The sequence below is a fragment of the Lithobates pipiens genome, unplaced genomic scaffold (genome assembly GCF_037356315.1).
Source record: "Lithobates pipiens isolate NorthernLeopardFrog02 unplaced genomic scaffold, aLitPip1_a1.2 Scaffold_16, whole genome shotgun sequence".
NCBI classification, from domain to species: domain Eukaryota; kingdom Metazoa; phylum Chordata; class Amphibia; order Anura; family Ranidae; genus Lithobates; species Lithobates pipiens.
This window is the reverse complement of record NW_027507748.1, coordinates 363,450,832-363,473,107: the sequence shown is the minus strand read 5'-3', so window position 1 is coordinate 363,473,107 and position 22,276 is coordinate 363,450,832. Positions and strand designations below refer to the sequence as shown.

The window sequence follows — 22,276 nt, the reverse complement described above, 5'->3', positions numbered from 1 at the left end:
AAAAGTTTAGAATACCCAGAATTTGCAGAGCGCTGGGCATATTTGTAATCCAGTGAGAGATGTCCAACACTTGCAGAGTGCTGACCATATTTGTAATCCATGGGCGAGAACGCCCTCCATGGTTGCCATGGTGACAGCACATGGTGCAAAGTCACTGAATTGCAGGATTAGTATAAGTGTCCACCCCAGTGCTGGTTGAGGCAGCTGGGTGAGCAGGCAGTAACAACTGGTAACGACTTCCGCTGGTTGCTATTGGCAATGGAACTTATTATTACAGTTCTGAATAGCAGGCAGAGCACATAAGTTTTTCCCCTGTATTTAATTCCTCAATAATGGTGAAACAAAGCACAGTTCCCTGGCTCATTTAACTTCGGTTGCTAGGGGCAATGACCGGCAGGTTATCCATGAACAGGTGGTCCCAGAATGAGCCCCCAAATGTAGCAGTACCCCCATAGGGGCTGATAAGTGTTGTGGCCCACCTGTCACCCTGCCTGGCCCGGCATTAAATTCCCAGACACTCCAAGACAAATTACCGTCCGTTGGCTTTGTTTTTGTTATTTTATTGGGGGAATTCAACTTGGATGGGGATGGGAATGATGGGATGCCCAGGGGAATAATAGAAAAGTTGCTAAGGACAACTATGTACACTCTTTGTTCACTCCTCCAGCACAACTGTTCGCTTCCTATCTAGTGGTTTGCTCCATTTCTCCTGGATGTCGCTTCCTATTTAGTGGTTCCAAGAACAGCTAGCACATGGTGGTTAGTCCTGACACTGGCTCAGCCAGGCCTAAGTAACTTTCCTTTTGCAGGCAGGGACCACGGGCCCCTATAGTGAAGCAGAAAATATGGAGTCTTATTAGTGCTAGCTGTTCTTCTGGTGGACTACCGCTCCCAGTCAGTTCTCCTCAGGTCCTGCAAGCCCTTCTGGCTGCAGATGCCCGACTACACTGTTCATGACATTGCAGTCCTCACTGATTCCGCACCCAGCCCTGACTGTTTGTTTCCTCTCAGTCCTCTCTGGCAATGCATCTCCAGTCCTCTTGCCTGCACATATCACTCAGCAGCTCTCCTGGCTGCAACCGGTGGTTCCCTCCTGATGACTTTCCCAGCAGTACTATCGCCTGCTGTCCTCTTTGACTCCTCCTGTTCGGAACCTTCATGAGTTCTTGAAGGACTCCGTCCTGCACCCGAGTCCAAAGCCCAAGGTAACCCCCCAGACTGGGGGGGCTCACTCTAGGCCCCGACAGCCTAGTACTCATCCTCAGTTCTTCCACCCAACAACTCCTCCCCAGCTGGGCTGACCCTAGGTATTTCAAGGAGGCATGCCCCCTGCCAATCCTAGTTGGGGATTGGTCAGGGCTCCCTGAGACACCCCAGACAGCTTCACCTCCCTTCCACTCCTATTCTTATAGAACAGGGATATGCAATTAGCGGACCTCCAGCTGTTGCAAAACTACAAGTGCCACCATGCGTCTCTGTCTGGGTGTCATGCTTGTGGCTGTCAGAGTCTTGATATCCCTCATGAGACTTTTTTTTGCAACAGCTGGAGGTCCGCTAATTGCAAAACCCTGTTCTAGAATAATCTAGAAGCAAGATGGAAGTGACAGTAGAGTGATGCTCTCTGTGAGTCACAGCTGCTACTCTGAGCTACTCCTAGCCCACGCAGAACAAAACAAACAAGTTTTCCAGCTAGGCCTGCCTAAATTTGCCTGTACTACAAAAATCCTAACTTCTAGCACCTACCTAAGTAGAAGGTGCTGCATGTGATTCTCGCAAAGAATTTTTTTTTGCATTCGATATTGTATATATTTTAGTTTTACACATTAGAAAACAGGGAGCGCTGCATGATGTATATTTAAATTTATTATAAACAAATGCATTTCCAGCTAGATTTGGAAATGTTTGTAAAAATATTGTAACATCATTATGCAGATATTCACATTTGCCTTTAAAGTAACTTCCTAAAAACCCACAGTAAACACAGAATAATCACTTGCCATTAACATTTTCCCTAGGTGACAAATGCTCCTTTGTAAGAGGACTAAGCAGTAACATTCGGTAGTGTGAGCTAACAATGACTTGGATTAAAAGAAAGGACTTAATATGTTTTTTATATTGCATGTGGGCATTGACTGACAGTCTCCCAAACAGTAAAGATTTTGTTGTCTTCTTGCTGCTAATCTACAGTCTTTCCCACAACACGCATTTATAGGCTTTGGACTTGAACAGTTGGCCAAGGTGTTCATTCATTTTTAAAAATGTTCTGGTCTCTAGTGTCTATGACTACATACTGTATACAACATAAAATATACTCAGCTACCGCAGGTGTAACTATAGCCATAGTAGCTTGGAATGGGGTCTAGTTGCACAATTAAAAAGGTGAAGAAATCATAGCTGAGTGATCTGCTCCATGTAGCTGATTAACAGCAATAATTAAAAAGACATTAGAATAATTTGTCTATACAGAAAAATCTGTAAGTAGGTTAATATAATTCTGTATATACGCACTCTTATCAATTTATTATAAAAGTTTTTTGCATGTTGAAGTTTGTTATATATCCCTAGACTGGTAGAAGTCCTAATTGTGGGACAAATTTTATGATGGAAATGCTAGGTTTAATTATGGTAGGGAATCCCTGGCACCCCTGTGGGAATTATTAATGCTGCTCAGTGCCTCCTGGCTTCAGTCTTCCAATATAATAACCAACAAAGATAGAATGATAATATACAGCAGGTCTGCAGGAGACTGGACCAATTGATGTGCATTGCTTTCCAAAGGTAGTTACATACAGCAGACTTGGAGATCAAAGTGCCACGGCTGAACTATTTGCAGAGAGAGAAGCATTTGAAACCACCCTGCGTTCAGTTACTCAAAGCCTGCGATCTGTAGGGGGGACCTTATTACTGCTTTTAGTAAGCTGAATATGCCAATTCATATTTCTTTAAAATTTCCCCTTTAACTTGACATTAACGGTTAAAACCCATTTAAACTTTTTATCTGACAATCTTTACATAAACTTTAAATAGCATTATACTTACGTGTGACTTTTCCCGTGGCAGATGGCAGTTTTCACAAATATCAAAATTTTCCATCCAGTCATCTTCGTATTCGGAGCTACAGGCGCACCCCATTGTATCTGCATAAAGATCCTTAAGTAAAGAGTCTTCATTCAGTGAAGGTCTGTGTACATAGACTTATATTAACGTTTACAAGCAAGTAAGATGGCTAAACTTAATATCTCAATAAACAAACTTTATTATCATCCAGTACTCAAGCAAGTAACAGAAATAGCACATTTATTCTGAGACATTGTTCCCCAGTAAAACAATTAAAAAACGTATAACTTTGTATTCACAAAAGTACCTGATCCATCCATTCATATGGAAAATTTGTTCCTGACAATGTGATTCCTCTTTACTGAACCATGCAACTTAAAGTATCTATGAATTGCTTGTCAAACATATGTTCTAATAAAGAGTTTCAGTGTGTTTAAAGTGGAAGTAAACTCCCCTATCGTTTTCAACCAAGGAGGCTGCCATCTTTGCTTCTGTTTAATCTTCAACTGCTATGGTGCTGCACATGTGATTCGTTATGACACCAGCCATTGGATGGTTTGATAGTTTGGCTAAGAGCACAGCCAATGTGCAGTTAGCATTCCCGGCGAGCCTTTTTTTTTTAACTGTTTAAATCGATGGGTTTACTTCCACTTTAAAGCAGAACTAAACCATCGAGTTACACTCAAGGCATGCCAAAAATGATAAGTGACATAATTGCTTGTGCTCTCAACTGCATTGTCAAGCCCTCAAATGGCTGGTATCCAGGGGCGTATATCTGCCTTGAGGCAAACAAGGTGTTTGCCTTGGGAGGCATTTTTTAGGGGGGCAGCGCCGCCCCTTGCAGATCCCCAAGGACAAAATGCACCACCAGCTGACCTGGATCTGGACTGGCACGAGCTCCCGGAACCCAGACTAGAAGAGCCACTGGAGCTGCCGCCATGCGCCCACACTCCACACCCAGCCAAGGAGCTGGTGCACCTGGCTGGCACCATCTAACCCCCCCCCCCCCCCCCCCCGTGGTTGCTGCCAGCAGGAGGAGAAAGGGACCAGGCAGGCACACTGCAGTCCTGTGGAGAAGGGATATCTCCACCAGGACTGCTGCACTTCTCAGTGCATTTGCCAAGGTGCACCGTCCCCCATGCTCCCCTCTGTAGCCACCACTGTTTTTTTGCATTACCTGCTGCAAGTGAAGCACAGGTACTCGCCAGCAGTACCTCCTCCACCAGCTGCTCATTGTAGAGGGGAGGAGGATAAAGCCTGGGAGCCCCATTTTATGTCCTGTAAGAGAGGCAGTTAAGAGGACTACTGCCTGCAGCTGGCTCCCCATGAACACTCTCAGCAGGCTCGGACTCACTGGCAGGTAGGCAGACTCTGTACTCTTTGAAGGGCATATCATTATTATTTTTTCAAAGAAAGAGCACCTATTTTATGATTTCCTTTTTTGTTTTCTGTTTTATTATTTTCTTTTAAAAGTGGTTGATTATTGGTTTCACCTAAGGCAGAGGCTGCAGATGGAGGGCTTGCAAAGAGTCACATGTAATTTGTTTTTCTAGGGGGGAGGAATTCTCCTTAAAGCTCACAGGGTGGGCTGTAATGGTCACTTCAGACCACTACAACTTGATATGTGCACTTAAAGGGGGAGTCTGCCTGGTATGTGCTGTAATTAACTTGTTCTGCATGGCATTTTCTTTTCTGTCACTGGCTTAATTAGCCGCATAGCCACCAAAGACCCCACACAGCTCCCAGAGACCCCCACATAGCGCCCAGAGCCCAACATAGCTCAGCAGAGACCCCATATAGCTCCCAGAGACTCCGCATAGTCCTCCAGAGACCCCACACAGCTCCCAGAGACCCAATGTAGCTCCCAGAGACCCCACGTAGCTCCTGGAGACCCCATGTGGCCAACACATAGGTGGAGCTCTTAATAGGAAGAGGTGGAGCCTAAAGAGGATCGGGTTTACAGATAAAAGGATCAATCATAAACAGGAAGGAGTGGGACAAATTTAGATGGGGGGGGGCATCTGAATTTAGTCTTGCCCAGGGCAGCAGAAAACCAAAAGACCCCACTGCTGGAATCATAACTGATCATGTATGCAGAACCATGACAACTACAGATCAAATAGAAGCTTATATGGCATCTTCCTTGGCTGCAAAGGATAGGAGGGTTTAGTTACGCCTTAAAGCTGAATTCCAACTTTCTTTTCAATAGAACTGAATTTAATGATCAATCCCAGCGTAGATCATGCCTCTGTACCATGTTGCTCTGTTCTATGCAGATCCCCTGATATTCTGGGTTTGGTTGTGGATTTGTACCATGTGACATTCTGGATATCCTGCTGATAGACGCTGTCCCTTCCACAGCCACTTCCTACACCAGCTATAGTCTGTAACACTCCCCTTTGTAGTCTTTCAGACTCTCCAAATGATGTAACTTCCTTCACAGCTCTGATGGTGGGTGGGATTGAATACATTCTAATTAGCATTTAATCCCACCTAGTCACACCTACAGGAAGAGCCTAAACCTCCCAGGTCATAGATCACAGCATTATTAAATAAGGAAACCCCTTCATACACAGCGTGTTCTGAAAGCTAGCTGTGCTGCTGTGCAGGATGGAATAGATCACAATTAGAATTCAATCCTGCCCAGGTAAAGATGCTGACCAATGTGAACAGGGGGAGTCAGATCACGCCTTCCCAGAGCGCTGCTCTCTGTGAAGTGATTAATTTACATACAGTATGAAGGAAACACCTTCATCATAACCTGCCTTAGCCCTTCCTCTGTAGTCAAAGGAATGACAAAGGAGGTGGTATGACACATTTACACCTTTCACCACCCACACGATGGCCCAGAAACAGCCACAGTAATCCTAGGACCCACCCACATCAACTCCCAGAATGGGTACAAGTGACTACCATGAAGCTACAGAGGCTCAAAGGATCTTGGGACAAGTAGTATCAGGACTGGAAAAGGAAAGAAACAGGAAGTCAGATAATCTTGACATTCAGCCAGGAGGAGGGGTGACATCACAGACACAGAAACCTGCTGTATACAGCTAAAATAGGTAAGTTACACACAAACTGACAGTGGGGTTGTGATTTATTTACATGAACGATGCATATGTTGTTTTGGGTAGCAAAAGCTGTTCTTTTTTTAAGTAAGGAAATATTCACATTGGGGATATAGACAGGGACAAAACCATGAAAGACTCATCCAAAGTAAACCTGTCACAAACCTGCACAAGTTAAACTAAACATAAGAAGGAGAATTTATCAAAACTGGAGCATCCAAGATCTGGAGCGGTTGTGCATGGCAACTAGTCAGAGTCTATCTTTCTTCTTCAAAGCTTGACTGAACAAGCTGACGATAGAACCAATTGGTTGGCATGTATAACTGGTCCAGATTCTTTCTGCACCAGTTTTGATAAATCCCCCCAAGCTGAACAGGTTCATATGTAGAGATTTTATTTAGTCAATTATATTTGTCTAAACAATTGGTAGGTGTGCATAACTAAACTGTGAGTATAACTAAAGGAAAAAAACATTTTTTAAAGTTTTGGATGGAGTGGAGAGGGATTAGAACTCTTGTCAGTTTTTATTGCAGTCTGTGTCCCCACTAAGGAGATTCATCCTCTCTATTTATCCCGTTTACTATTATCATTGAATGTGAAAGTAAAAGAAATTACCCACATTTTGGGTTGTCTCCAGAAATGTAATAGAGGGGAAATATTCCTTTGGGGACACTAGTTCTGGTGACCTGGGGATCCCCAAGGAATTCATTTGCTTTACAGGGATTTCCTCTAACTTCCTGTTTGGCTATGGGACAGGAAGTGAAGGGAAATCTCTGCAATAGGACATAGATAGGGAAAAAAAAATATGACAGGGGTTATAGCCCTCTCTTACTCGATCCAAAAATGAAAAAAAAAAGTTTTCCCTAAGCTCTACTTGAAGCCACCCTGTTTGTCTAGTACTGTGATAGATGGCCTTATTGACCAATAAAATTATTTGAAGCTGGGACAGCGCTTGGCCAAGCATTATTTTTACAGATAGTTGAGATTTGCATATGACTTCAGCTGACTATATTTTTGGATTTATCAACTGTTTTGACATGTCAGTTTCAGTGAAGCTTACCCATAATTATGTGTTTCTTCTTTACATGAGCCCTATAATACATATGCAAAACAATCAACAATGTAGGTAACCAATGTAATTAGGAAAGATATAAAGAGGTCAAAGTCACACCATTAGGTCTATTTATAAAAGTTTACACACAAGATTCATGCTTTTACCCAGGATTCACACATTTTTTATTCAAATCCAATTAAAATTCAATGGTATGAATTTAGGGTGAACGTTGTGGAAAAACAATGTTAAATAGATTCATATATTTTTTTCTTTTTTATGTTTGGAACATACAGGATTGCAGAATCAGGCATTGTGATTTAGCAGTCAGTGGTTGTACCAAGTGGTACTTTTATTCATCAGCACATAGACTAGGATTGTAGTTATACATTTCACTGACACTGAAACTGCTATACTTTATTGCTTACTGATTTATCAATTGTTATGTTCTGAAGCCATGCAATGTAAACTGTACATGCTGCTTTTCCTATGAGCAATATGTCCACTTTATACATAATGCCTATTACAGTTCCTAATTGCAACTGGTCACAGGTCACCATTCTTCCCCCAAATGGTATCTGTCATTGGCTGTCAACGGACTTCCCCACTGACAGCTGAATGAAAAAAAGTAAACATTGCTGGCAATAGAAAAAAGTGAAGAAAAAAAAAAACCGGTGTGGGGTTACCTCCAACCCATACCAGGCCCTTCAGGTCTGGTATAAATTTTAAAGGGAACCCCACGCCAATTTTTTGTTTTTAAAAAGGGCGCCCTGGCGTCCCAACCCAAAATCCATACCAGATCCTTATCCGAGCATGCAGCCTGGCAGGACAGGAAAGAGGGAAACAAGCAAGCGCCCCCCCCCCCTGAACCATACCAGGCCACATGACCTCAACATGAAGGGGTGCTTTAGGGAAGGGGGGCTCTGCCCCCGCCCCAAAGCACCTTGTTGATGGGGACAAGGGCCTTTTCCTGACATCCCTGGGTGGTGGTTGTGGGGGTCTGTGGACAGGGGGCTTATGGGAATCTGCAAGCCCCTATGTGAATGAGTATGGGGTACATTGTACACCTACACCCCTAAATTCCTTTATTAAAAAAATAAAAAACAATGTCCCGCAATGTAGAGCCGCCGTCAATCACAACGCCCGGTTCACACCGCCGGACCAGAAAAATAAAACAACGAAGGCTAACCACTGAATGCCTGTTCAGCAGGTTGCACAACCACCCCCCCCCCCCCCCCGCCGCCAGAACAATCCGATCAGCGCTCTCTGCCATTGGCTGAGAACTCTGATCGGGAGTCAATCGGCTGCTGGTTTTCAAGCATGCTCATCAGAACAGAAGCCAGCCAGCTTCTGTCGGACAGATCAACATTTTTTTAAACTGGCAAATGTCTCCCGACATTAGGCCCATGTATGCCCAGTTTTAGAGATCATTAAAACCTGTAAGGTCTCTCTGACATCAAAAATACAACTTACCTCACCCTTTTAAAGTATGACTTGGGTATGATGAGAAGCTTCTTTTCTGAGACACACATCTCAGCAAGTAAAGGTGACTCAGTGAAACATACCTGCTTCATCACCAGTGTCCAAAGACAAGGGAAAACCCTGACTGGCAGCCTGACAATATCCTGTTGGACCCTACATTACCTTTGTCAATAATACTACAATAAATTGCAACTCTCCCCATGTCTAAGTTTTGTATTGTATGTATTAGATCAGAGGTCTCTAAACAAAGAGCCAGTTTACTCTCCTTTAGACTTTTGGGGAGTCAGACTGTGGCCAGAGGGAGCATAAAGGAGGCACAGTGGTCAGAGGGAATACACAGATTATCTTGCTCCTGTGGTCAGTAGGAGGAGGAATATTGCCCCATTATTGTATTTGTTTGAGGAACAGTGCCCCATCATTGGTGTCAATGGAAGGAATAATGCCTCCATCATTGGTATTAGTGGGAGGAATAGTGCCCCCTGGTTGATGCCAGTTGGAGGAATAGTACTCACTGTTGGTGTGAGCAAGAGTAATAGTGCTCCACTGTTGGTGTCAGTAGGAGGAATAAAGGCCCACTGTTGGTATCAGTAGAAGGAATCTTTTTTTTTATCAGTAGGAGGAAGAGTGCCCCACTGTTGGTGTCAATGGAAGGAATGGTACCTCATCATTGGTGTCCATAGGAGGAATCATATAAGTGCACGGAATAGTTTAGTTTCCCAAGGGCCAAATAAAGGCAAGCATCCATATGGTGGGCTGCAGTCTGGAGACCACTGAGTCACTACTAGACTATTCCTCTCTGTAGTTTATCTATTCTATAGATAGATTACAGATAAATTATTATTATTTTTATTTTCATAGAGTATATGTATCCCAAAGCAAAACTGCCAAATTTACCTCCACAGTGTCAAAATACCCGCATCTCAACATATGGTTTTGAGACCAACAGAAATATAAAAGTATTGTTATTGTTAGTCCAAAACATAATTTAAATACAGAAAGAATATTCAAAGTGGTATGCCTGTATTAACCACCTGCTGAATTCTCACTGGAAATATACTGCGAGCAGTATAGGCACAATCACATACATGTACGTGGTCGGCCTTATTCCAGGTTTGGGGGGCGATTGCACGTGTCCCCTGCCAACCCATGCTGTGATTGGACACAGCACGAGTTTGCCAGCTGATTTTAACCAATGATTTCAGCTCAAATTGGCTGATCAGCTGTGTGCAATCACACACACAGAGTTCTGTGTTTACAAAAACACAAAAAAGTACTGTAAACAGCGATCTGGCTGCTTCTTCTCCCTGAAAAGCTGGGTGAAAAAATAGTCACATAGTAAAGTAAAAGCAGCACACTATACACATTGCACATTGTTAGACACACAGTTAACTCCTTGATGCCCCTTGATGTTAACCCCTTCTTAGCCAGTACCATTAGTACAGTGTCAGTGTACAGTGTTATGACTGATCACTGTATTAGTGTCACTAGTGACATCAGTGTCAGTAAGTAAGACAATGTTTGTTCGAACCAGATTGCTGGCCACCCCATCACAGTCACAGAGTGTACAGCTTGTATAATAGTGTCAATTTTCTGTCCTCTTAAAATAAATCAACACACAGCCATTGATGTCTAAACCACTGGCAACAAAAGTGAGTACACACCTAAGTGAAAATGTCCTAATTGGCCCCAATTACCCATTTTCCCTCGCCGGTGTCATATGATTCGTTAGTGTTACAAGGTCTCAGGTATGAAAGGAGAGCAGTTTGCTGAAGACAAGCAGACTAAGGACATTACTGGAACCAGGTCCTGTGGTCTGATGAGACCAAGATATAATTACTTGGTTCAGATGGTGTCAAGTGTGTGTGAGGAGTATAAAGACAAGTGTGTCTTGCCTACAGTCAAGCATGGTGATGGGAGTGTCATGGTCTGGGTCTGCATGAGTGCTGACGACACTGGGGAGCTACAGTTCATTGAGGGAACCAAGAATGGCAACTTATACTGTGACATACTGAAGCAGAGCATGATCCCCTCCCATTGGAGACTGGGCCTCAGGGCAGTACTCCAACAATACGACTCCAAACACACCTCCAAGACGACCACTGCCTTGCTAAAGAAGCTGAGGGTAAAGCATGTCTCCAGACCTAAACCATATTGAGCATCTGTGGGGCATCCTCAAACAGAAGGTATAGGAGCTCAAGATCTCTAACATCCACCAGCTCCGTGATGTCATCATGGAGAAGTGAAAGAGGACTCCAGTGGCAACCTGTGAAGCTCTGGTGAACTCCATGCCCATGAGGGTTAAGGCAGTGCTGGAAATAATGGTAGCCACACAAAATTTGAACCCAATTTGGACATTTTCACTTAGGGGTATACTCACTTTTGTTGCCAGCGGTTTAGACATTAATGGCTGTGTGAGTTATTTTGAGGGGGCAGCAACACTGTTATACAGGCTGTACACTCACTACTTTACATTGTAGTAAAGTGTAATTTCTTCAATGATGTCACATGAAAAGATACTGTATAATAAAACATTTACAAAAATGTGAGGGGTGTACTTACTTTTGTGAGATACTCTATATACCATAGTTTGTAGACCCTATCACATTTGCACAAAACAATTAGCGTTTTTATCAGCGTACAACATGTGTGCGCATGTTATACGCCGATATAGGGCTGACTCACAGGGAAGGAGGGAACGAGCGCCGCCGAAACAGACACAGCCGAATCTCCTGTATACTTGGCTCAGAGTCATGCCCCTGGACAGCTCTTGGCATTGGTGTCCCGACATTGGACTGGTGTTATGTCCATCATAGGAGCCGAGCCAAGGGGCGGGACTGGGCGTGACTGCGAGCCAAGCCGAGTATGCGGGAAATCCGGCTATCTGCAGATGGACATGGATTAGCCTGCAATTATGGACAAGGCTGCAGATGGGCACGGATTAAACTGTAATGATGGGCAAGGCTGCAGATGGGCACTGATCAGGTTGCAGTGATGGACAAGGCTGCAGATGGGCACTGATTAGGCTGTAATGATGGGCAAGGCTGCAGATGGGCCCTGATTAGGCTGCAATGATGGGCAAGGCTGCAGAAGGGCACTGATCACACTTCAGTGATGGGCAATGGCGAGGTTACAGATGGGCACTGATAAGGCTGCATTGATGGGCACTGATAGTGCTGAATTGATGGGTACTGACCCTTATTTTGCTTCAAAATTCTTTATTTAAAATGTAAGTTTTTTCCTGAAACTTCCCCCTTAAAATGAAGGAGCATGTTATACACTGATAAATAAGGTAATATACACTTATTGGGATTTTTTTTTACCAAAGAGTAGAATACATTTGGGCCTCAATTTATGAAGAAATTATATATTTTTTTATTGGATATGTTTTATTACAGAAAGTAGAAAATATTTTTTTACATTTTTAAAATTTTTAGTTTATATAATAAAAAAAAAAAACAGTGGTCATCAATTACCACCAAAAGACAGCTTATTTGTGTGAAAAAAAACTATATAAATTTAATTTGGGTAAAAGCCTTATGAAATCGCGGGGTGAAAGTGTGGCAATTCCATCCTCGATCATGTGTGAACACAGCCTTATGTAAAACCTTAGGGCCCTTTCACACGGCATCATCAGTTCAGTCATGTTTTTGCTAAGGAAAAACTGATGATTACTGATTCATGTTACATCTGTTCACATCAGTTTGCATGCTTGAGTACTACTTTGATATAACTTGATGCAACTTTGAAGTGAGGGAGGGTCTACACTGCAGGGAATGCCTGCATAATTTTCATGTAATGTCAGATCCAAATCACATCAATATAGATTCAGGATTCGACTTGTAGGCGAGTTCTATTAAAGTCTATGGGCACAAGTCGGATAGAAGTCGCCTTGAAGTAGTGCAGGAACCTTTTCTAAAGTTGGAGCGACTTCAGGAGTGCTAATTTACAAGTCATATCCCAAGTTGCAGCAGTGTGAACTGGGCCTAAGACAGGAAGTATGTTACTGAATAGATCACCAGGTGAAAATAAAGGTAACAAAAGGTTTTTTTTAAAAAAAAGGAAAGGAATACAGACACCACATTTACAACTTGCCTATTGGGCACTTTACTCCTTTCCTGCCCAGACCAATTTTCAGCTTTCAGCGCTGTCGCATTTTAAATGACAATTGCGCAGTCATGCAACACTGTACCCAAACAAAATTTTTATCATTTTGTGCACACAATAAGAGCTTTCTTTTGGTTGTATTTAATTACTACTGGGTTGTTGTTTTTTTGCTAAATAAACAAGTAAAGACCGAAAATTTTGAAAAAAAAAAACGTTTTCATAATTTGTTATAAAATTTTGCAAACAGGTAATTTTCCTCCTTCACTGATGTGCGCAGAAGAGGCTGCACTGATAGGCACTTATAGGCTGCACTGATGGGAATTGATGGGCTTTGACAAAGGAGCCGTGGGTGGCTCTGAAATGTGTCAGCCACACCTGGCCTTCCCTCCCCCAGCGCTGACATCAGTCCTTGCCCCAGTGTTCAGCGTTCTACGGACACTGGTACTCTGAGCATCCCAGCACTCTGCATGCCATCCTCCACCTTACAACCCGGATGCCTCTGCGTTTCCTCTCTGGTCCTCATGCAGCGGTCCTCCTGACCACCAGTGAGTCCCACAATTGTTTTTACCTCATGACCATTGTAAGTTGACAATTGCCTGAATAAACCTATGCTTTTATATTAATAGTGCACTTATAGTGGCGTTCTGTGTTTGTGCAGAGATTCCTTCATCTCCTGGTAGCAGCCTTTTAATTGCTATTTATTGCTGAATATGTATGTCCCCCCCTTCCCCCGTTGTGGAAAATTACCAATGTTGTGACTTTAGATATCCCGTTTCATCCACTGTTTGGGCTGCCTACCACTGATTGTGAATTGATGGGCTGCACTGCTGGGCACTGATGAGGCGGCACTGATGAGGAGGCACTGGTGGGTACTAATGAGGCTGCACTGATAGGCAGCACTGATGGGCACTGGTAGGTGGCACTGATGGGCACTGGTAGGCGGCACAGATAAGTGACAATGATGATGAAGCACTGGTGGGCACAGATTGGCAGCACTGGTAGGCACTGTTGGGACTGCACTCATAATAAGGACACCAATAATCAGTGCCCTGATTATCAGTGTACATGTCCGGTTATCGCCTCCCTTCTCCTCTTCTCATGCTGTCAGCATGAGAAAAGGAGTGTCGATAACTGGCTTCTATCCATGATTAGCTGTGATTCTATGGTCAGCTGTGATTGGACACAGCTGATCATCTTATAAAGAGCTGCTGATTGGCTCTTTACCTCAATCTGTGATCACAGTGTCCTCTGGACACTGTGATCACAGATCGTGCAACCAGCGCCCTGCAGCGGGCATGCTACTAACACGATAACGGGAGGCCTCCCAGAACTAGCCCGTCACACTGTAACCGTCATTCGGGTATATCGTGGTCGAAAAGTGGTTAAGGACTGCAGAGTTGCAATATAGAACATTTACCATGTTGTTTTTAGATTTAATACTGCTTAATAGGCTCCTTGCCCATGATCTCTGAATATCTGTACAAGTTCTGTTTAAACTATCTTAACAAGCGCTTCATTAATTATTATACTTTCGGAAACTTCAGGTTTGGTAAATGTTTATTACTAAAGCTAGCAGCAGAAAACTGCTTTCCCTTTTTATTTATGGGAAACCTTGCATTCATATCCATAGTCTTAAGTTATATGCATAGTGTAATTTCAATACAAGGGCCACATTTACTTTACAAATATATAAAAAAAAACTTTTTAGATGCTTTGGAAGCGCTGCCTATTCATTTCAATGGGCAGGACATTTGTGAGCGCTCTATACAGCGCTCTCAAACCACCCCAAAGATGCTGCTTGCAGTACTTTTCCTAATGTCCCACAAGCGCATTGCCCCAGTGTGAAAAGACACAATGAAATGAATGGGAAGCGGTATTCAGATGCTATTTAGAGGCTATTTCTTACACTAAAATGCCTGAAAACTATCTCATGTGAAAGGGGTCTAAGAGACCTTAAAATATATTGACCAATGGTACACTTACAATAGCCAGTGTTCTTTTTTTATCTGTAATATAGTGACCAAATATTCCTTCCTTTTCAAGTGCTTTCAGTATAGTAATCTGGCCCTTTCACTGATTGCATTTGTTTTGGGATTCTCTGCAGAGTGTCCCAGAAGCCCAGAAACCAAGGTTTACAGGCTACTGTAAATACTAAAAGGTGTGCAGACTCATGTAGTTGTCTTCAGCCCAGAAAGGAGCATGATTAACAAACCTAAACAACCCAATGGCAGTGCTATGTCAGCATCAATTTTGGACCCATCCAAAATATTGTTTTGCTGGTTGAGTATTACACTGAATGATTGGTATTCCTTATACCTAACAGATCAAATAATTATCCAAATTTTTGTCTGCTGTGTATAAAGTCATTTCAGGGTCCAGCTTAGGTAAATGTAACCCAAGTCCTTATGGCTCCAAGCAAACAGAATTTCTAAAAGTAAAGTCACTCATTCTCAAAAAGTTTATAGACCAGAAACATTATTTGTGTAAGAAATTTAAAAATATCTTCTACAGCAGCCTTTCTCAACCTTTTCAACACAGAGGAACCCTTGACATAGTTATCCGGTCTCAGGGAATCCCTGCTGAAAAATTTGAAATCTACAACTCATGATACATTAGTGTGATGGTCAGTGGGAAAATGGTCCTTACACTTGTGGTCATTGGGAAGAATTATCTCCTTACAGATAGCTAAAAAGATCAATGGCGTCAGTGGGAACTTATTTGAGAGGCAGAAATTGCCCAATGCTGAAGGAACCCTTAGCAACCTCTGGAGGAACCCTGGTTGAGAATCACTGTTCCACAGACATGTTAGCAATACAAAACACATTTGAGAGTTGAGCTGATAAACTCCAAAAATACCAGAAATTCATGAACTGGAAAGATATCATAGAGTATGCATTGGCACTGTACGCTAGAACATTATATACTGTACAAACATCAGTGCACATAAATGAGAGTTCTGAAGTTGCAGACATATATGTTCTGTGAGTTTTTTTGTGGCTCAGCCATTTTATGAAAATACCAAAAGGAAACTGTGACAGAGCTAGACGCCATTTTATATGGTATATAGGTCATGTATCAAGCAAGACTGTCACAAAATTTCACGAGAGCATTGGGAAAACAAATGTATTATAAAAATAAGTGCTTTGTTGTATTAACATGATGAATACACACTGCTATGACTACCCTCAAATACAGATTACTCTAAACCACATTTTTTATTTTCTCATCTACAAACCTCACAATAACATAAAGCACAAAATTGTATACAGAACAAAGAATATATTGTATTAACATGCTTTCAGGAGTCAGCACAGGAGCCAATGGATACATACAAAATAGATGGCATTTTGCAGAAAGGAAAAATTAAGTCTGTCAACATGAAATGAAAGCTTTTCATATGGACGGTAAGAAGGTGGTTTGCTAAGTAAGGTAAAATAAGAAGAGAACAGTGCAATAACACACAGTGGCCAATTATAAACCAGCTATAATTAGTCAATTTCAGAATGCTGAATCTGATGTATATGTACTATTGCACTGCACTGATACTTACACTCTTTATAAATTATTCCAGTAATATAGATTTAATAATTCTGAGTTATAAATTAGTTTTTACATTTACCATATATTTCAATTAGCAGACAGAACTTTTGCATTGTTAGTCCAAAGCATGAAAAATATATAGCCATCCCTAATGGCCCCTCTTTGGAACCAGGGCGTTTACCTGTAAGTAGGAAGATGTGAATAATACTCCAGTTAAGTTGCGATCATTGTTTCCCCTACAGCACCTTTCATATATTTGCTTTGCCTTTCTTCAGCTTTCTTTCTTGATATACTTGATCTTTCTGTAAGGTCCAGCCAACGTGGGTCAATTTTTCTCTTGAGCCATTTTACCTTACTCACTATTCTTTTTAGCCCTGTCGTCAGTCAGCCACTTGTTTTTTAGGCTTCTCTTCACTACATTGCTTTCTCTTCTTCACATTGCATCTGTATCTCTCTCTCTCTCATTGTTACCTGACTTCCTGCCCAAGTAGAACTCTGAACATAGTGCAACCACAAAAAAACTAGCTTATAGTTGTGCCTCAGAAGTCATATCCGCAGCACAGAGCTAAAAGATGTACTTATGCCATTATTTAAAGAAAAAACACTGACATTTGTCCATAATCCAGACAAATAGTATATTGTATATTGCATGCCAAAGCAACCACCAACTAATATGAATGTACAATGTATATGTAAAGAACTGTGTAAATTGACGGTGCTATATAAGTACCTTAAATAAAGAAATAATAAATAAATGTGTTTCAGTAAGAATGGTAAATAAAATCTGTGCTGATAGAAATGAAAAGGGTTGCTTTTTTAACCTCCTGAAAATGCTAGCTGACTGACTGTGACCAAACATGCAGGTCAGGAAAGTCAGTGTAAAAACAAAATCATATTTGTTTTAAAGCTGGCCATACACCAGTAGATTTTCCAACAAACGCTTGTATGAACATTCATACCGAAATTCTCATCAATGGTTCTAGGTTGAATCATTCTCCTCTGCGTACTGTATTCATGTTTCTTCTGTCGTGATGGGTGTCATTTTTTGCCTGCCCTTGCTGTCAAAGAAAGACTTGAGGAAGGATCAGATGCATGGCCCTCTCTGCAGTCTGACCTTAAAATCAGTGTAAGGTAGATGTCCAGATCTGGTGCTAGTGGACTCTCCAAAAGAAGCATGCTTGATCCATAAAGAATGGGATTGGTTATGGCTAATAAGGTGCTCTACTGAAAGGGCCCCTGAACACAAGTGGCAACTGTTCTTGCAAGAGAAACATGGAAAAACTGTGTTGACTACCTTTCGTGATGATCATGGTCATCTAGTATCATAAAAGGAGTACTTACCGAGGCCAAAATGCAGACAGCGGTCGCTGTTGCGACTCGGCGCACACCACCCCTGAAGATGGCACAGAGAGTGGTTGGCACCAAGAGGCACAAGCTACCAGCAGGACAGCTTACTTGCTTGAAATCAGAAGCGTTGAGACAAAAGGCAATCCGAGAGCAGGCTGAGGGTCCATCACAGGAGACAGAAGGCAAAGTCCAGGTACAGGCCGAGGGTCAAACACCACAGAGAGCAGAAGTCCAAGAAACAAGCCAGGGGTCGGGTCCAGGAGAGATTCAGCGTAGTCTAGAGGCAATCCGGGTCACAACAGGTAAGCAGATAAAAGGAACAAAGAGCAGGAATCACAGGTGAGATGAAGATGAACCAGCGATTTTATAGGTCAGCAAAGGGTCACACCATGCATGCACTTGTGCGCACATGCGCGCGGCTCAGTAGGGCTGCGAACATGCGGGCGCCGTAGCCCAGTTCTATTACGTACAAGTGTGCGCCAGTTGCGTAGAAATGCGCGACTGGCGCAGCCTGTTTCCCGGACAGTGCCCCCGCGAGGGGTGGCCTCCGGACGTCCAGGCTGGCCATCAGCTCCGGATGTTCCTGATGGAAGGTCCTGATTAATCTTGGGGCATGAAGGTTTTTGGAGGGTTCCCAAGAGTTATCTTCTGAGGGATACCCCTTCCACTTTACCAGGTACTGTAATTGCCTGCCCACTTTCCTGCAACCAAGTAAGGCTCGGTTCACACAGGGGGCGATGCGAGGCGACACGACTTGCCGTGCCGCGACCTGACAAGTCGCCCCCGTTCTGTACTACGGAACCGTTCTAAGAGGAGCGACTCGAGTCCCTCCGACTTAGAAAAAATGTTCCTGTACTACTTTTGGGCGACCTCGGGCGACTTGCATTGACTTCTATACAGAAGTCATTTGCAAGTCGCCGCTGAGGTCGTGGCAGGTCGTGGCGCGGCAAGTCGTGTCGCCTCGCATCGCCCCCTGTGTGAACCGAGCCTAAGGCTTCCACTTCAAATTCATCTTCTCCATCAACTATGACGGGTGGAGGAGGAGGCTCCTCTCTCCTAGGAAATGGACTAGGGACCAGCAGTTTCAGGAGGCAGGCATGAAATACAGGATGTATCTTGTATGATCCGGGAAGGGCTAGCTTGAAAGCTACAGGATTTACCATTCTTTTAATCTTGAATGGGCCTATGAATTTGGGGGCCCAACTTGCGCGAGGGGCAAGGAAGCCTAAGATAGGTAGTGGATAGCCAAACCTTCTCTCCAATTCTGAAGGCAGGGTTCTCTTTCTTTCCTCTATCGTGGTACCTCCTGTAGTCATCCTGGGCCTTTTGTATTGTTTCCTGGATCTTCTGGAAGTTGGATTGGATGGTGGTTATCCGATCTTGGATGGCAGGGACTGTAGACTCTGGAATGGAGTTGGGGAGGAAGGAAGGGTGAAACCCGAAGTTTGACCAAAAGGGTGTTTGCTTAGTAGCTGTGTGTACAGAATTATTATAAGCGAACTCTGCATATGGCAAAAGAGAAGACCAATCATCCTGGGATCCTGAACAAAAACAACGGAGATACTGTTCTAGGGTTTGATTTGTTCGCTCCGTCTGTCCATTACTCTGTGGATGGTATGCGGATGAGAGACAAACCTTAATTTCTAGTGCCTTACAGAGTTCCTTCCAGAATTTGGAGGTAAACTGGGAACCTCTATCCGAGACGGTACCAACCATGGGCAGGAAGTGAGCCATTTTTGAAAGGCGGTCAACCACCACCAGAATAGTGGTGAAGCCTTCTGAGGGTGATCCATCGAGACTTCTGCCCTTGGCCGCTCGGGAATGGGTAAAGACCTCAATAATCCCCAGGGTTTCGTTTTAAAGCCTTTGCTGCTTTGGCATGGTACACAAGAGGAGACATAGGTTTGGCAGTCCCGTCTCCAACCAGGCCACCAGAAGGAACAAGAGATTAGCTCTGATGTTTTTTGCGTTCCAAAATGGCCAGCCAACTTGTGATCATGGAAAATCCTTAAGATCAGTGACCTTGTTTCATGAGGAACAAAGACCTTGTTCTGGGCCCAAAACAGATTATCACGTTTCTCCAAAGTGGACAGTACTGAGTCATTACAACGGGCAGGGGCTGCTCTGATGGCGGTTGTTAAGTCAGTTTACGTGAGCAAGAGGAAGTTCTGGGGGGATAGGATGGTGCTGGGTTACGTTACTTGGGAAGACTCAGGGAACATTCGGGAAATCGCATCTGCCTTGCTATTCTTGGACCCGGGCCGGTATGAAATATGGAAGTGGAACCTCAAAAAGAAGAGTGCCCAACGGGCTTGGCGAGGTCTTAAACATCTGGCAGTCCTGAGATATTCTAGGTTTTTGTCAGTAAAAATTGTGATAGGATGGGTTGCGCCCTCTAAGCCCTTGTACACACGGTCGGACATTCTGCCAACCAAATCCGTTGTATTTTGTCCGACGGATTTTGTCCGACGGATTGTGTCCGAAACTGTTGCATACACACAGTCGGACCAAGTTGTCGGAAAATCCGATCGTTCAGAACATGATGACGTTATTTCGTTACAACGGGACTACGTTCACGCTAGTAGCCAATAGCTTTGATGTAGGAAATTGATCTGAGCATGCGTGGCACTTGGTCCGATCAAAATTCTCTACACATGATCGGAGTATGTCCGATCGGACCAGTTTGTCGGAAAATATTTCCAACAAGTTGGAAAATTGGGTCCGACGGATATTCCGACGGAAACAGTACGATGCATACCACACACAGTCGGATTATCCGACAAAACGGTCCGATAGGACACATTCCGTCGGAATCTCCGATAGTGTGTACAAGGGCTAAAAGATACTCCTCCAGAGCGAACTTAATGGCCAGTAACTCTCAGTTGCCCATGTCATAGTTTCTCTCTAGAGGGCTTAATTTATGAGATGCAAAGGCCACCAGATGCAGAAGGGCTTTAGGCCCTTGTCGTTGCGAGAGGATGGCTCCTGTAGCAGTTTTGGAGGTATCAACTTCCAACACAAAGGATAGCAGTGGATCTGGATGCTGCAGAATGGGTGCGGAAGTAAACAAAGTCTTTAATTTAGTAAAGGCTTCCTGGATTCTTGGGACCATTGGAATCGGCCGTGTTGACGGGTTAGCTAAGTGATGGGGATGACGATGGATGAGAACCCAACAATAAATCTTCGATAAAAATTAGCGAAGCTTATTAACCATTGTACAGCTTTTTTGTCCCCTGGGACAGGCCATTCTAGAATTGCTTTGACCTTTTGAGGGTCCATGGAAATTCCTTCAGTAGAGATGGCAAAACCTAGATATTGAACCGTAGTTTTTTCAAATTCACATTTTTCTGCCTTGAGGTATAGTCATTGTTGTCTAAGGATGGTGAGAACCTTTTTTACATGGACCCGATGAAGTTCAATAGTGGCAGAAAAAATAAGGATATCATCCAAGTAAACAACTACAAAATCATCAAGATTCGGATGAGGTTATAGTCTAATTTGGAAAATATTTTTGCAGTCCGGAAGCGCTGGAATAACTCGGGGGTAAGTGGAAGCGGGTAACGGTTCTTGATGGTTATCTTGTTGGGTTCTCTATAATCAATGCAAGGTCTGAGAGAGCCATCTTTTTTCCCTACAAGAAAATTCCCGCCCCTGCTGGAGATGAAGATGGGCGAATAAAGCCTTTTTCTAGGTTCTCGTCAATATAGGCTTTGAGAGCCTTTAGTTCAGTCTTGCATAATGAAAATATTCGCCCAAAAGGGATCACAGAGCCAGGTAGCAGTTCAATAGGGCAGACGTAAGACCGGGGAGGTGGTAAACGATCGCCCTTCTTTTTATCAAACACATCTTTAAATTCTAGGTAGACTGGAGGGATGTGCTGGAGGTTATCCGATGCTGGAACCACTGCCATGTAGGGAGCTGGAGCTGGAACAAGGCAATGCTGGGTACAGTAAGAGGACGGAGAGCCCTAAGATAATAGGAAACATAGGGGAGGATATCAGATCAAAGCGCAGAAACTCTTGGTGGCCAGAGTCCGTGGTGGTAAGGATTAGTTGGGTTTCTTGTGTCACTGGTCCAGAGTATGGAAGAGACCCATCAGCTAAGTGAACGAGAAGATGTTGTCTTTTATTCAGGCATGTAATATGCAGTCTTTGAGAAATAGAGATGTCCAAGAAGCAGCTGCATGTCCTGAATCAATCACAGCCGGTAGTTGGATCGTCTCTTCCGCCAGCTGTAGGGAAACAGAAAGGGTCACTTAAGACTGGGCAAGACCTGTGGCTTGATAGTTCATAACACACCGTGGGGGCAACTTACAGGGTCTCACTGGGAAGTTGCGAAGATAATGTCCGAGCCCACCGCAGTATAAGCACAGGTTGGCCTGGCGTCTTCGTTGTCGCTCCTCAGGGGTAAGACGAGCATGAACTAGCCCCCACTGCATTGATTCCCCTTCTGGGACCTGATTGGCGGATAGGGAGCAGTGGCCTTAGCGAGAATCCAGCTGGGTCGAGGGACCTGGAGACGCTCAGAATGCTGCTCGCGCATTTGTCTATCTAGCTTTGTGGCTAGTTGAATTAAGTCCTCCAAGGACTTTTCTCATTCTAAAGTTCTACAACCAAGTCTGTGGCAG

At 43.5% G+C, this 22,276-nt stretch overlaps 1 protein-coding gene across 3 annotated transcripts in view; it reads right to left on the bottom strand.

Annotated features, from left to right (window-relative positions):
• Positions 1-17,349, bottom strand: part of LCK (LCK proto-oncogene, Src family tyrosine kinase) — a 76,262-nt gene extending 58,913 nt beyond the window's left edge. The window contains exons 1-2 of one of the 3 annotated variants that reach the window (XM_077482001.1): positions 17,262-17,349; positions 3,040-3,150 (exon numbers count right to left, since the gene is read on the bottom strand). In XM_077482001.1, coding sequence (XP_077338127.1) covers positions 3,040-3,150; positions 17,262-17,273 — 123 coding nt within the window. In that variant the 5' untranslated portion in view covers positions 17,274-17,349. Of the gene's footprint in view, positions 1-3,039; positions 3,182-16,483; positions 16,783-17,261 lie in introns of those variants that run through there. The other 2 variants (XM_077482003.1, XM_077482002.1) reach the window with 2 other exon arrangements.
• Positions 17,350-22,276: the final 4,927 nt, after the last annotated feature.